The 12,873-nt window shown below is 55.8% G+C and overlaps 1 protein-coding gene across 1 annotated transcript; it reads left to right on the top strand.

Annotated features, from left to right (window-relative positions):
- Positions 1–259: 259 nt before the first annotated feature.
- On the top strand, positions 260–11,694 carry LOC117050385 (sphingomyelin phosphodiesterase 5-like). Its single transcript, XM_033156033.1, has 8 exons — positions 260–723; positions 5,098–6,147; positions 8,163–8,235; positions 9,364–9,504; positions 9,611–9,700; positions 10,031–10,094; positions 10,485–10,635; positions 10,862–11,694. Exons 2-8 carry the CDS (start codon positions 5,215–5,217, stop codon positions 10,958–10,960), a joined length of 1,551 nt encoding a protein of 516 aa, XP_033011924.1. The 5' UTR covers positions 260–723; positions 5,098–5,214; the 3' UTR covers positions 10,961–11,694.
- Positions 11,695–12,873: the final 1,179 nt, after the last annotated feature.

The raw sequence follows: 12,873 nt of genomic DNA, 5'->3' as shown, positions 1-12,873 counted from the left end.
TGCCAGCTACAAACACCTAACATGGCATCAGGAGTGGAGTGTGTTGGCAAGGAGATCTGCTAACATACGTTTGATGCTGATGACTTTCTCAGTGCCATGCCAGGAAAGAAGAAGAGGAACATCTGCTCCCAGGCAAATGTGTTTATGACTGGGATGTGCTCCCTCCTAAATAATCTGCATCTCATTATCTGAAGCTTGGCAGAACACTGGTTTGCCTGGAGAGAACGCCCTCTTTCCCTGGAGTGTAAAACCCTTCCCTGCACTCGCCTGCCACTGCACTCCGGCTGCAGCACATGAGCTGCCTTATCACCACTGCCATCATCTCCTCCTCACGTGAGACCATAATTAGACCTTTTACCTCTGGGCAGGCTCATGCGAATTTGTAGCTCTGCGGCATTTATTCTGCAATCAAACCAGGAAGCTGAAGGAAGTCCGGGTGCAAGACCTGTTAGTCAGCCACTGGGTCTGAGCTGGATTGCCCAAAGCGCCTGCCCTTCAGGAGCTCTCTGGCGAAGCAGCTGGATCACAATGAGGCATGACTGAGTGCCTGGCTATTTAGAACACATGACAAGACACCTAGAGTGGCTGGCTAGATAGATCCCAGCTGTGCCTCACTTCCCCACCAGGTCTTCTCCTCTCAGGTGCTCTTGGGGAGGATCTCAGCTGGACACAACCAGCAGCCAGCCGGTTACCCCGGACCGTTTTGGACAAGCACCCAGATAGGTGAGTGCTTTGGGTTGGGGCTGTTCCCTTTGCCCTTGCACTGTAGTTGGGCAGAGGAAGTCTGTCCATGCCCAGGAGGGCACAGGGGGGAAAGGCTCATTCCTCCAGCTTCTTCCGAACCTCCTCCTGGGGCACCTTCTGGCTTCAGATCCCTAAGGAACTTGCTCTCATAGAATTGTGGAGTTGGAAAGGACCGCCAAGGGTCATCTAGTCCAACCCCCTGAAATGCGGGAATCACAGCTGGAGAGTTCCTGGCAAATCGCCACCCAACCTGTGTTTAAAATCCTCCCATGAAGAAGAGTCCACTGCTTCTCAAAACATGGCTCAAAACCAGAGGGGTTTGGTCATAGCTTGCAGGTGGAGGTATTGTGTAATGTGACTCCTCCTCCGTTCAGCCCTTGGCCCTTGCTGGTGCTAGTTTACTGCTAAGCAGCCCCTGCAGCAGGAGGGGGCTAAGTGGCTCTCCCTGCACTGATTCTCTGTGAAGCCCAGGGATGGGGGAGGCTGGCCGCTGGGGCTGCTGGGAGTCCCATGGTCGCATCTTGGTGGGACATCTGTCAATGGCCTTGAGCAGTGCTTTTTTCTGGGGGGACGCAGGGGGACACATACCCCTAAACATTTTGTGAATCTAAGTTTGGCCTCATTGAGGGGCAGTATTTCAATATGAGTAGGAAATTGAGAGTACCCCTAAACATTTTTTAAGAAAAAAAGCACTGGCCTTGAGACATATGTAAAAAGCAGTTTTCAAATAATTATAAACACGCACACACAGTGTTCACTCCCAAGTGTGGCCCACCTCGTGACCTGTTAATTCTGTTAATCCTCTAGCAACCACGTCCTCTTCCTTGAATACAAAAACAGTTCAGTGTACTCTTTGTATCTTTATATCTCATCTTCTCTGCTGATAAACAGACCTGATTATTATTCTCTTCCTTTTGACACACTAGGAAGACATTCTGTTGATTTATCTTGTTTGTTGCTTTACTTCAATGGTGCCTTTGCATTCTTACTTCCATGAGCAACGTTTTCTTTGGAGCCCTTAGCTGGGATTCCTGCATTGCAGGGGGTTGTACTAGGTGGCCTGTTGGGTCCCTCCCAATGATACCATTCTGTGGTCGCCATGTGCTTCCTCTCTTTCATAGAATCATAGGATTCTGAGGGTCATCTATTCAAACTCCTGCAATGGTGGCTTCCCTCAATGGGGTGTCTGGTTGGCCATTGTGGAAAACAGGATGTGCTGAACTAGGTGGGTCACCCCCTTCCTTTGATCCGATCCAGCTGCAACCAGCCTCTTCTTATGAGGAGGCTCTTAGCATGGGAGAAGGGTGGCCTGCGCTGCTCACCTGACCTCTCTCCAGCTGAGCCGCTGCTGCATCTTGGGATGGAGGGACGAGGATGGCTCAGTGCAAATGCTTCAGCAAGATTGGCTCTGCTGGCACATTTGCACCTCGCCCCTCCCCTTGTCCATTCCAGAATTCAACAGCCACTCAGCTGGCAGCTCCACCAGTGAGGTATGCCAACAAAAAAGTGCTGCTGTTTCACCACAAGTGAAAAAAGAGCGGATGTTCTGGCCTCCGCCCACCAGCACAAGCTCAGGTGTGCTTGCTCTCAAAGGCACTCAGCAGGCCTGTCTGTGCCTTGGAATTGTGGTAATTAGGATGATTAGGATAATTCTTATGACAAGGATGTTGACGTTGTTGTCCTCATAGTGTCCAAATTGCTTTGCTCACTCAAACCCACAACCTTGTCAAACGGCTCCCTGTTATTTCTGCGGCACAGCACAGAAGGGACCTGAACCCAGGTCCGCCAGCATTGCCCACTCTCTTAGGGGGGCCCTGCATGAGGCTTATATGGGGGGAGGGGGAAAGAGACACCTAGAGGGAGGTAGCGTTTCACCCTATATTAAACCCCTCCCCCGGCAACTGACCTAACTAGCCCTCAAAAACTCCTGGCAGCTGGTGCGTCAGTGGCAGAGGTGGTGAGGGCTCCTGAGGAGCAGGGTGGTCCCAGGGCAGATTTGCTGCACAGCCTCCAAGTAGTGGCCTTAGATCCAGGCTGTTGGTCCCTCTAGCTCAACACTGTCCACTTTTCTCTTATTTGCTGCGTCTCTGTGCCACCTCTTTCTCCAAGGTGGCGTGCGTGCTTCTCCCCTTCCACTGTTAATCCCCCACAACAACCCTATGAAGCAGGTTAGGCTGCGAGCAGCATTGGACTTGGGGCTCTCAAATTTCAGCGGCGTCGTTCGTGATGCCAACATTTGGCACTCCTCCACCTCTTGCCTTCCATTTTGCCCCATAGTTGTGGTGCCCCTGAGGCTCCGCACCCACTGCAGCCGAAGCGACACACACTCCCCTAAATCTGCCTCTGCTGAAAGGTAGCTGCATGGCCGAGTGGGGACTAGAACCCCAGAAAGGGAAAGGTAAGTTGTTAATAATAATAATAATAATAATAATAATAATAATATTCCACTTCAATCAGGCCTTCAGTTTAAGGACTTTTAAATGTTATACAGTGTTCTCCCACTGCGGGAGGCAGTGGAGGATAGGGGTGCCTGGCGTGCTCTGGTCCATGGGGTCACGAAGAGTCGGACACGACTGAACAACAACAACAAATGCTATACTGTTAATATGATAAATAGAATATAATTAATACAATGAAACATTAATAGGAGGGGAGGTGGGTGCAAAGGGATGTCCAGTGGAACTGAGGCAGAACGGGTAGATTGGGGGGGGGGGAGTGGCAGTGGTCCCTGGAGAGGGGAAACGTCCTCTCCTGAAAAAGACATTTAGGCTGCTTTGTTCAGAGCAGGTTGGTTATGAAGAGCAGAGGGGGTTATAGGAACTGCCCCGGTGTGGGGCAAGTGGGGGTGGCGGCAGGCCTGCTTCCCCCTCTCTGCTGAGCGCAGGCCCTTTGCACATGGGCCGGGGAGGCGGCTGACCGGAGGCTTCTTGGGGGCCGAGCCCCCTCCCTTCCCTGCCACGCTCTTCCGTTCTCTCTCCCGCCCGCGGCGACGGGAAGGAGGCAGGCGGGCCGGGCGGGCGGGCGCCTCCGCCCGGGGTGGCGCCCGCAGAGCTGAGGCAGTAAGCTTAGTGGGAGTTTCCCTGGGGGCTCCTCTTCCCCACCTGGATCGTGGGGGCGGCCACGATAATGATCCCGGGGGGCGGGCACAGGATCCCCCTTCCTTTCCCTTGGGCCGGGGTCTCTGCCAGTCCTCGTCGTGCGGTGGTGGTCGCCCGTCCTCGCGCTCTGCTGGGCTCGCCCTCAACCGTTACGAACTGCCGGGGATGCTTGAGCTGCGCGCCCTGCATTGCCCGGGGTTGGACTGGACGAGCCGGAGTGTCCCTTCCAAGCCCTAACCGGGAGAAGCAGCAGCTCGCCGGCTGCCCGAGGGAGGCTGGCTAACCATTAACTCGCCCGCCAGGTGCGAGGGCGCGACTGCCAGCCAGCCAGCGCCGCCCCCAGTCGCCGGGCGAGCAGGGAGGCCGGGCGGCGGGGCGGGTCTTGGAGGGGGCGGGCGGCTTGCCCTGGCTCCTCTGCCCAGGTTCTCCTCACCTGCCGGGGCTAGAGGCGAGGCGCGCCCAGAGGGAGGTGGCCGGCCGGCCGGCGGGGCGCGCTGACTACTCCGCTTCTAGACGCGGAGCGAGCGAGCCGCCCGAGGTGGCTGGGTGGAGAGGCGGGTGAGGCATCTGCGGAGCGGCCGCGGGAAGGAGCAGGGTGGGTGACCCTCTTTCCGGGGAGGGGGAAGCTATTCCTCACAGCTCTGGGAGGACCCGTCTGCCCGAGGTGGGTGTGAGTGTGGAGGCTGTACAGCAGCAGCTTCAGCCCAGCCCCCCCCCCCACGTGGGCACCTTCTCTCCCTGGGACGCCCCCTCTTTGCATCTGCTTAAAAGAGCATTTAGCCCCATAAACTGGAGAGCCTTCTCTGCAAGGCGCACCTGAAGAGCGACCCCAGGAACGAGATCAGGCCCTTGGGGCTTGACGTGCTCTTCACCCTTCTGGCATTTTATCTATTTTGAGATTTCCCCCTCAATGTTCGTTGTATTCCAACTGCCCAAAAAGAGCTGATGTTGAGAAGGCATTTTTCAAATGTAGGGTTGAAAAAAAAAACGGTGACTGAGCACGAACAGGAGAGCCAGTTTGGCTTGCTCACTCCAGCACATCTCCAATTCTGCGCTGCCCTGGCAGCAGAGGCAAAGAGTCCTAGTTGGACCCTCCCTCCCTCCCCCCCCCCCCAAAAAAACTACTCCATCCTCACTCTACTCCCTTTAGAGTTCAGGGAGGAGGCAGAATCTAACGGCCAGACCACATCACTGAGCCCAAGACCCACTCCCTTAACCAGAGTGGCCTCTCACTTTTTCCGCTTCTCTTCCACAGGATCCGGCCCCCCAGAGCCAAGAGGCCTGGTGACCAAGAGGCCAGCCACCCAGGATCCATTTGGGGCCCAGAACAGCCCCCCTCGGAAGGCCCAGTTGCTGCTGCAGCAGCCCTAGGATGGGTCTGCGAGAGTCGCCCTTCTCCAACCGTGTCCTGGGGGCCATGGACTCTGCGCTGCGGCACATCCTCTTCCCCAGCTATTGGCTGTTGAACCAGTTGCTGGCCTTGCAGCTGACCACCCAGGAAAAGCAAGAACACCAGCACGGGCTGCCCTACGCCCTGCAGGCGGCGGGCAAGGGGATCGTCTTGGTGCCCCTGCTGCTCCTTTCTGCCCCTTTCTCGCTGCTGGCCTTCCTGCTGTGGCTGCCCCTGCAGGCCGCCCGCCGCCCCTTTGCCTACCAACACACACCGAACCAGGCCCCGCCAGACGAGTGGGTGCTCCCTGGCCCGGCAAAGACCTTCAATGTGGTCAGTGGCAACGTCTGCTTGCTTCCCGTTGGCTTGGCCAAGTTCAGCAACCTGTCACGGACGCAGTGGCGTGCCAAGCACATTGGCCAGGCATTGGCGCAGGCAGCCTCCGGCTCCCCACTGTCTCACGAGCCAGGCCCCCGGGGGGACTTCCAGAACAGCTTCAGCCCCTCGGGCGTGAGGAAGTATGGGGCCATGGAGGCCAGCCCCCCACGGTCCGGCCAGGGCTCCCCTCAGCTCAGCGGGGATGTGATACTTGAGATGCCCCTGGAAGAGGAAGGAGCAGCTGCCGGGTCACCCTCGGAGATCACAACCCATTTCCCCCCCTATGCAGACATCGTGTGCCTGCAGGAGGTCTTTGACCAGCAGGCCTCGAGGCAGGTGCGCCATTTCCTCGCCCCCTGCTATGAGCACATCATCTATGACGTGGGCACCTTCGGGCTGGTGGGCTGCTCCTTGAAGCTCCTGAACAGCGGGCTCTTCCTGGCCAGCCGCTACCCAGTCCTGGCTGTGCAGTACCACTGCTACCCCAACGGCACTGGCGAAGACGCCTTCTCCGCCAAAGGACTGCTCTGTGTGCAGGTGAGAGGGGAGGGGAGCTCCTTGGCTTGCTTGCTTGCTTGTTTATTTACAACAACAGTTCCATACCACTATGTCATAGAAATATATCATAAACATAAAAACAATTTGAAAGCAAAAGAATTAAAAACAAACATCAGTAGACCATTGTGGGGGATGTTCTCTCAACTGCCTACATCGGCCTGGCGGAATAGAAAAAATTTCAGCAGGTATTTAAAAGTTGAAACAGAAGGTGCCTGCTCAATCTCTAGTGGCAGGGAGTTCCACAGGACTGGGCCCATGACATTAAAGGCTCGGTATCTTGTTGTCAAACAAGCCTTGCCAACTCCCCCAACGACGCTGCAGATGATCTCAGTAACCAAGATAGGATATGGGGGTTCAGACAGGACCCTAGTTGTTCAGGGATTTGTAAATTAATACAATAAGCTTGGTTTCTGGGGTTGGACTAGATGACCCCTGGGGGTTCCTTCCCACTCTACACTGAGCTAGACAGACCTACATTTGGCTTGTGATAAGGCAGCCCCCCATGTTGCTCTCTTGTGGCGTGTTTCTGTGACCGAAGGAGGGAAGCCCTCCTGCTGCCTGCCTGCCTACTTCTTCTCCCCTCCCTCCTAAAAGCAGGACTCCTGCTTCTTGTTTATGGGACCCACAGCTAATGCTGAACCCCAGCAATGTCCCCCTCAAAGTCGCTGGCACAGAAGGAAATGACATGGGAGGTGCCATTTTACTCCCGGAGGGCTGAACTGGGTGCTGAAGGGCTGCTGCTGCTGCTGCGCCTGCTGCTCTCCAGGGAGGACCGGGCAGCCTTGATGGTGCTGTTGCGTTGGCAGGAGTCTTTGCTAAGGAAGGTTGGCAGTGCTGCTCCTGTACTTCCTGTGCCAGCAGGGACGTGGCTGGGTTAGGTGCAGCCACCTCCAAAGAGAGTGTGTCACTTTGCTGCCATTTTCTGATTAGCATGGGAACCCAGAACCGGGAAGGGGGGCAAGGAAGTAAAGAGATTGCCTGGGGAGCGGCCTTCCTTCCCTCCCTCCCTCCCATGCTCCCTTGGATCCGCTGCAGGGCTTCTCTTGACCACGGTGCATTTAAAGCACATGGCTTCCCGCAGAGAATTCTGGGAACTGTGGTTTACCCCCTCGCAGAGCTTCAGTTCTCGGCACGCTTAACAGATTGCGGTTGTGAAGCCATATGCTTCAACCATACGGTGTGCATGCAGCCAAAGATTAGAGAGTCCTTGAGTGTGGGTGGAGGGTGCTTTCTCTTGCAGCTGGGCAACCACAATGAGGTCTCCTGATTTCGTGGCAATCCTCCTCCCTGCCTGGAAATGGATCTCTGTGCTCAGCAGGTGCCCTTGGGAGGCGCAGAGCCAGCACCGCTGGGGCCCAGCAGCAGATTGGGTCTCCTAGCCGAGCGCCAAGAACTGGTATCATCCCACACCCCACCTCACACCCTAAAGACCCATTCCAGAAAACAATTTCTCCACTGGTCTGAGGATTTCCTGGCCCTGCCCTCCACATCCCTCCCTGCCCAAAATCAAAACCACTCTGTTTGTCCAAGATTTGCAGTTTCTCCAGCCCTTGGCAAACATTAACTGGAAGACCAAGCTGAACCTGATCAGAGAGTTGCTCCAGTGTGCGGGTGCAAGTTTGCGGGTGTACGCTTGCAGGTGTGGAAGCTGCAAAAGAAAAAGCGGTTCTATTTCCTGACTTTGGGTATATTTGGGGTTCCCTTACAGCAGCCCAGGGTTAGCAAAAGGCGCATTTGAGTGAGGGTCCTCAGAAGCATGGGGGTGTGGACTGCCTGTGCCTTCTGCAGATTCTGCCCTCATTTAGAGGAGGCAGTTGTTCTCCAGGAGGTCTGTAAGGAGTGAGGCTGGGTGGGGGGGGGTCTCCTGAGGGCTGGAGCATGGACCAAGATGGTGTTGGGGCTGCTTGCTGGAATTTGTATTCTCCCTGGAGTGTCTTCCCTTAGATTGTTTCCCTTGGTGATGCTTGGCCTGCCATTTTTCCTATGTGTCTCAGGTGCAACTGGGAGCTTCTCAAGGGCAAAGGATTGTGGGGTACCTGAACTGCACCCACATGCATGCTCCAGAAGGTAAGTGTAGGATGGGGAGAGGGTGTCTTCTTCTCCCTCTCTCATATTACGCTATATGTAACATAACTTGAGGACGTCCAATGAAGCTGCCTGTTGGAAGACGGTTTGAGGATCTCACATTGATCCTGGTCTGACTGCACTGGCTATCCATTAGTTTCCAGGCCCAATTCAAAGTGCTGGTTTTGACCTATAAAGCCTTACAGCTCAGGACCACAATAATTCAAAGACCCAGACCTTGAGATCATCTTCTGAAGAAGTTTGGAGGGTGGCAACACAAGAACAGGGCCTTCTCTGCAGTGGTTCCCCATCTGTGGAATGCTCTTCCTAGAGAAGTTTGCCTGGTACCTTCATTATACACCTTCAGGCACCAGGCAAAAACATTCCTCTTTAACCAGGCTTTTGGTTGATTTGATTGACATCCTATACCCTTTTAAAATGTGTTGGGGGTTATTGGGTTGTTGTTTTTATTTTGATTATGTACTTTGTGGTTTTTATATTCTGGTTTTATCCTGTGAACCCCCCTGAGACCTGCGGGTGTAAATTCAATGAATAATAATAATAATAATAATAATAATAATAATAATAATAATAATATGATTCAGGATGGATAAAAGAAAGTCCTCCTTCATGCAGCGCAGAGTTCAACTATGGGACTCGCTCCCCCAGGAGGCAGGGATGGCCACCAAGATGGATGGCTTTGCAAGAGGAAGAGAAGGCAATGGATGGCTCCCAGCCAGGAAGGCTCTGCTCTGCCACCACAGTTGGAGGCAACAATACTTCTCCTTACCAGTTGCTGGAAACTGCAGGAGGGGAGAGTTGCTCTTGTGCTCGGATCCTGCTTGCTAGTTCTCCACGGGGGCACCTGGTTGCTGGTCTGGAGGGACCATAGGCCTGATCCAGCAGGATCTTAGGGTCTTCTGTGCTTGCCCCTCCCTGTCTCTCCCCTGGCCTCCTCCTCCTCCTGCCAAGTGGAAGGTAGGCTCTGCTCTCCCAACATCCCCGGCAGGAGAGGGAGGGTCAGTCAGCCCTCTCCAGGGGAGCCCTGGACTCTCCACCTCCACCATGCCCTCTGTGCCCTCTTGGGAGGAGCAGGCCCAGGTGCTGACGCCGCCTCCTACTTTCTCCCAGCTGATGCCCAGGTCCGGTATGACCAGCTGACTTTGGGTCTGCTTTGGGCCCAGCAATTCCAGGATGCAAATGTTCAGCCCGGGGACATTGTGGCCTTCGACATCTACTGTGGGGACCTCAACTTTGACAACTGCTCGACAGGTACGCTGGGAGGCCAGGTGGGGTGGCTGGAGGCGGCAGGCAAGGGGTGTGTGTCTGAGGATTCCCCCTCACCTGCCCTCCTCCCTCCCTGCTCCTTTCTCCACAGGGGATGCGCTGGAGCAGGTGCATGAGATCTTCAACGTCTACACGGATCCGTGCCGCATCGGACCCCGGAAGGACAAGCCTTGGGCTATCGGTGGGTCTCTGCCCTCTCACAGCATGCCTGCCCCACCTTGGCCTGGTGCTGCTGCCAGACCTTCCTGTCTGTGGTGCAAGGATGGATTTTTCTTTCTGTGCTCTGCTGTTGGGCAGTGGCCAGGTGCTTCTGCGGGGGGTGGGGCAGGTAGTGGGGCATCATGGCAAGTCAGGTGGGGGTGGGCTGTGCTGCTGGCCTGACTGCAGAAAGACCGCCTCTTTTCTTCCCAACTCTCCAGTTAGCCTTGTAGGGCAGCCCCCCAAGCATGAACAGGTGGGGGGAGAGTGCAAAAGTGCCACACCTTGAACTGACAGCTGTTCCCCCCCACAGGCACCCTGATGAATTACCTGAAGATCTATAGCAAGGCTGTGTCGACCCCAAAGCGCATGCAGAGGTGAGGGGCTGAACTGGGGGGGGGGGTACTTCCGTGGCAGGATTGCTGGACTTGGCAGAGCTGGGGGTGGCAGCTGCTTTCTTCCTTTGCTGGGGTGCGGGCAGTGGCAAAATTGACAGGATAAAAATTTGGGTTTTGTGGGTGGGGGGGACTTTGCACATAGTCTTTTCCATGTTGAGCTGGGCCATCTCCCAATAAGAGCAGTGGGGGTGGGGGGAACCCTCCTCTGAAGAAGAGCAAGGTGCTGGGTGGGCTTTTCTGGGGATGTTTGCAGTGGACTATCAGCAGGAGGTGCCCCAGTGCGGGACCACGCAGGAGGGGCTGCCCTGAGCCCCACTTCCCCCCACTCCTTCCTGCTGGACACAGACACGTCTTTCCGTTGCCTCACAGAACCCTGCGGCAGCCCAAGGGGCGGCAGAAGTACCTGGCCGGCCCCATCACGGAAGATGGGACCCCCGATCCCTCGGTGACCTCGAACGAGGGGCGTCGCATTGACTACATCCTTTACCGGGAACACCTCAACCCCCTGGAGCTGAAAACGGTGAGTTGGGGGGCCCCAGGCAGAGGCTGCAAGTGTGCAGTGCCCTGGGGGTGAGGCTGAAATGCTCTCTTGCTCATGAACTGAGGAGGTGGGTGCTGCAGGGGTGGGCGGAGCCTAGCATGCCACTCCTGCCCAAGGGGCTCCTGCCTCTGGACTCGCTCTCCTCTCTGCCGCCTCCCCTGCCCTCATGGTCTCTCTTTGCCCCCCACCCCCCCCTTGCTTCCAGGCTCTGGAGAAGTTCTTCTTCATCACTCACCTGGCCACCTTCTCAGACCACCTGCCAGTGGGCCTGCAACTTCGCCTGACAACACAGCCGGAAGTGTGAATTCTTCCCACGCCAAGCCAGGGAGGCAGAAGCCAGGGGTGGGGAGGCTTCTGTGAGCAGGAAGACACACACCCTCCCCAGAGCTCGGCGGCGGCAGGATCAGGCCCTGGGCCCAGTTTGAGTGGCAAGGAGGAGCCAAGCTTCTGTATGGGGCAGGGTTTCCTGGGGCAGAGGAGGCCTCAGGCCAACCTGGAGAAGTGGGAAGGGGCTCCACTGGCAGGCCGCTTTGTGGGTAAGGCACTCCCTCTGCCTGCCAATCTGAGAACGACCTTCAGGAACCCTAGTTGCTGCCCCAAGGCCAAAGGGCATGCCTGCAATGGCCACCGCCCCCACACCCTCAGCATTCGCAAGCTTTCAAGGGTTTTACCAAACTGGGGCGTAAAAACAAATGTCCTGCGTGACGTGATTGTGACTTGTCCTCTAAGGGACGCGTGGAATTGGAGGGGTGACCCTCATTTGTCGACTCAAGGTGGCCCCACCAAGTGCGAGGAATGGTGCCTGGGGGGGGGGACCACTCAGCTTGGCGGAAATAGGGGAGCATAGCTGGGAATTCCATGCTGGCCTTTGCCTGTTTCAGGGCTGAAGTCTCCCCACCCCAGATGGTTGTGTTTTCACCCAACAGTTTCTGTTTTGTGAAATGCAGAAGGATTTCTTAGCACCTCTGTGCCGAAAGTGAGTGCCTACCTGCTCACCTTCATACCTTTCAATAAACTTCTACTCGTTTCTGTGCAAGACCCGTGGCTTTGGAGTGGCATCTGACCAGAGTCCCAGCAGCTCCTAAGAATCACCTTCTTGAGATCCGTGGAGCCTGAGGCTGGGCTGCACTCACTGCCATCCCAAAGAAGTGCAGTTCCCTTTGACATTCGCTTTGAGCACTGCAGGTTTAGCTGTTTGTAAAAAAGCAGGCAGACAATTGGGTTAAGACGGCTTCTGCTGAGATTGTTCTGACTGCCGCCAAGATGGCCAGCCTGCCCTCCGTTCCTGTCTTGAGGTCTCATGGCGTGAGCAGCTGACCCAGGCAGGGCAGGAGACCCTTGGCTGGAGGATGCCCTGCGGGGGGAGGCTCCTCTGCCTTCTCTGCCATGGACACTTTAGTTGAGATTCCTGCATTGCAGGGGGGCTAGACTAGAGGACCCTGGAGTATCAGAGTTCAGCTCTACACTGCTATCATTCTTATGAGGAAGAGGTCTGTCTGCTTCTTGACAAGTCTGGCCCTTTGGTCTTGCTGAGGGAGGGAGGGGAGCGGAGCCAGCTTCAAGTTTCTGGGAGGTCCATTTTGGGCACAGGGTACCATTGAGCCCCTTGTCCCCCCACTTTCTTCCCCAAAACCACCCTCCTCCTCCTCCTCCATGCTGGGCCCTGTCCCTTCCCCTCTGCTTCTTTTCTTTCTCAAATATTTCTATCCTTTCTTCCCCCACCCCTTTTCCACTTGCTGTCTGGCCATGCCTGCCTGGCATCACCTCCACTGCCACTTTGATACTCCTCTCTGTGCCTCTGGCCCCACTCCTGATGCCAACTTGCCCAAAATCAAAATGAACCAGGATTTCTGGAGAAGGTCTATCACCTGCAGCAGAGGCATGCCTAGGAGCTGGGTGTGGTGTCCCCCCTCCAGGAGTGCAGGTGGGGGAGGAAGGGATGCAGATATCCCACTGCTGCTTGGCACCTGGGCTGCGGGCTCCTGGAAGGCAGATTGGGGAGGGGGGGTGGGGGACGCATTTTGCCCTGCTCACAGGCATCTCTCGGGAGATGTGCATGGATCGTGGGACTGAGCACATAACATTTGGGGACGTCCTCCTCAGACCTTTCAGGTTTTCCCCATGGAATCATTGCAGAGAGAAAAACTTGTCTGGGTAGGTTTTCCTTAGACTCAAACTCCTGGTGAGAAACTGTCTTGGTTGGTGGTCTGCTTCCTT

The sequence above is a fragment of the Lacerta agilis genome, chromosome 7 (genome assembly GCF_009819535.1).
Source record: "Lacerta agilis isolate rLacAgi1 chromosome 7, rLacAgi1.pri, whole genome shotgun sequence".
In the NCBI taxonomy this organism is placed as follows: Eukaryota; Metazoa; Chordata; class Lepidosauria; order Squamata; family Lacertidae; genus Lacerta; species Lacerta agilis.
This window is presented reverse-complemented; position numbering and strand designations above follow the sequence as displayed.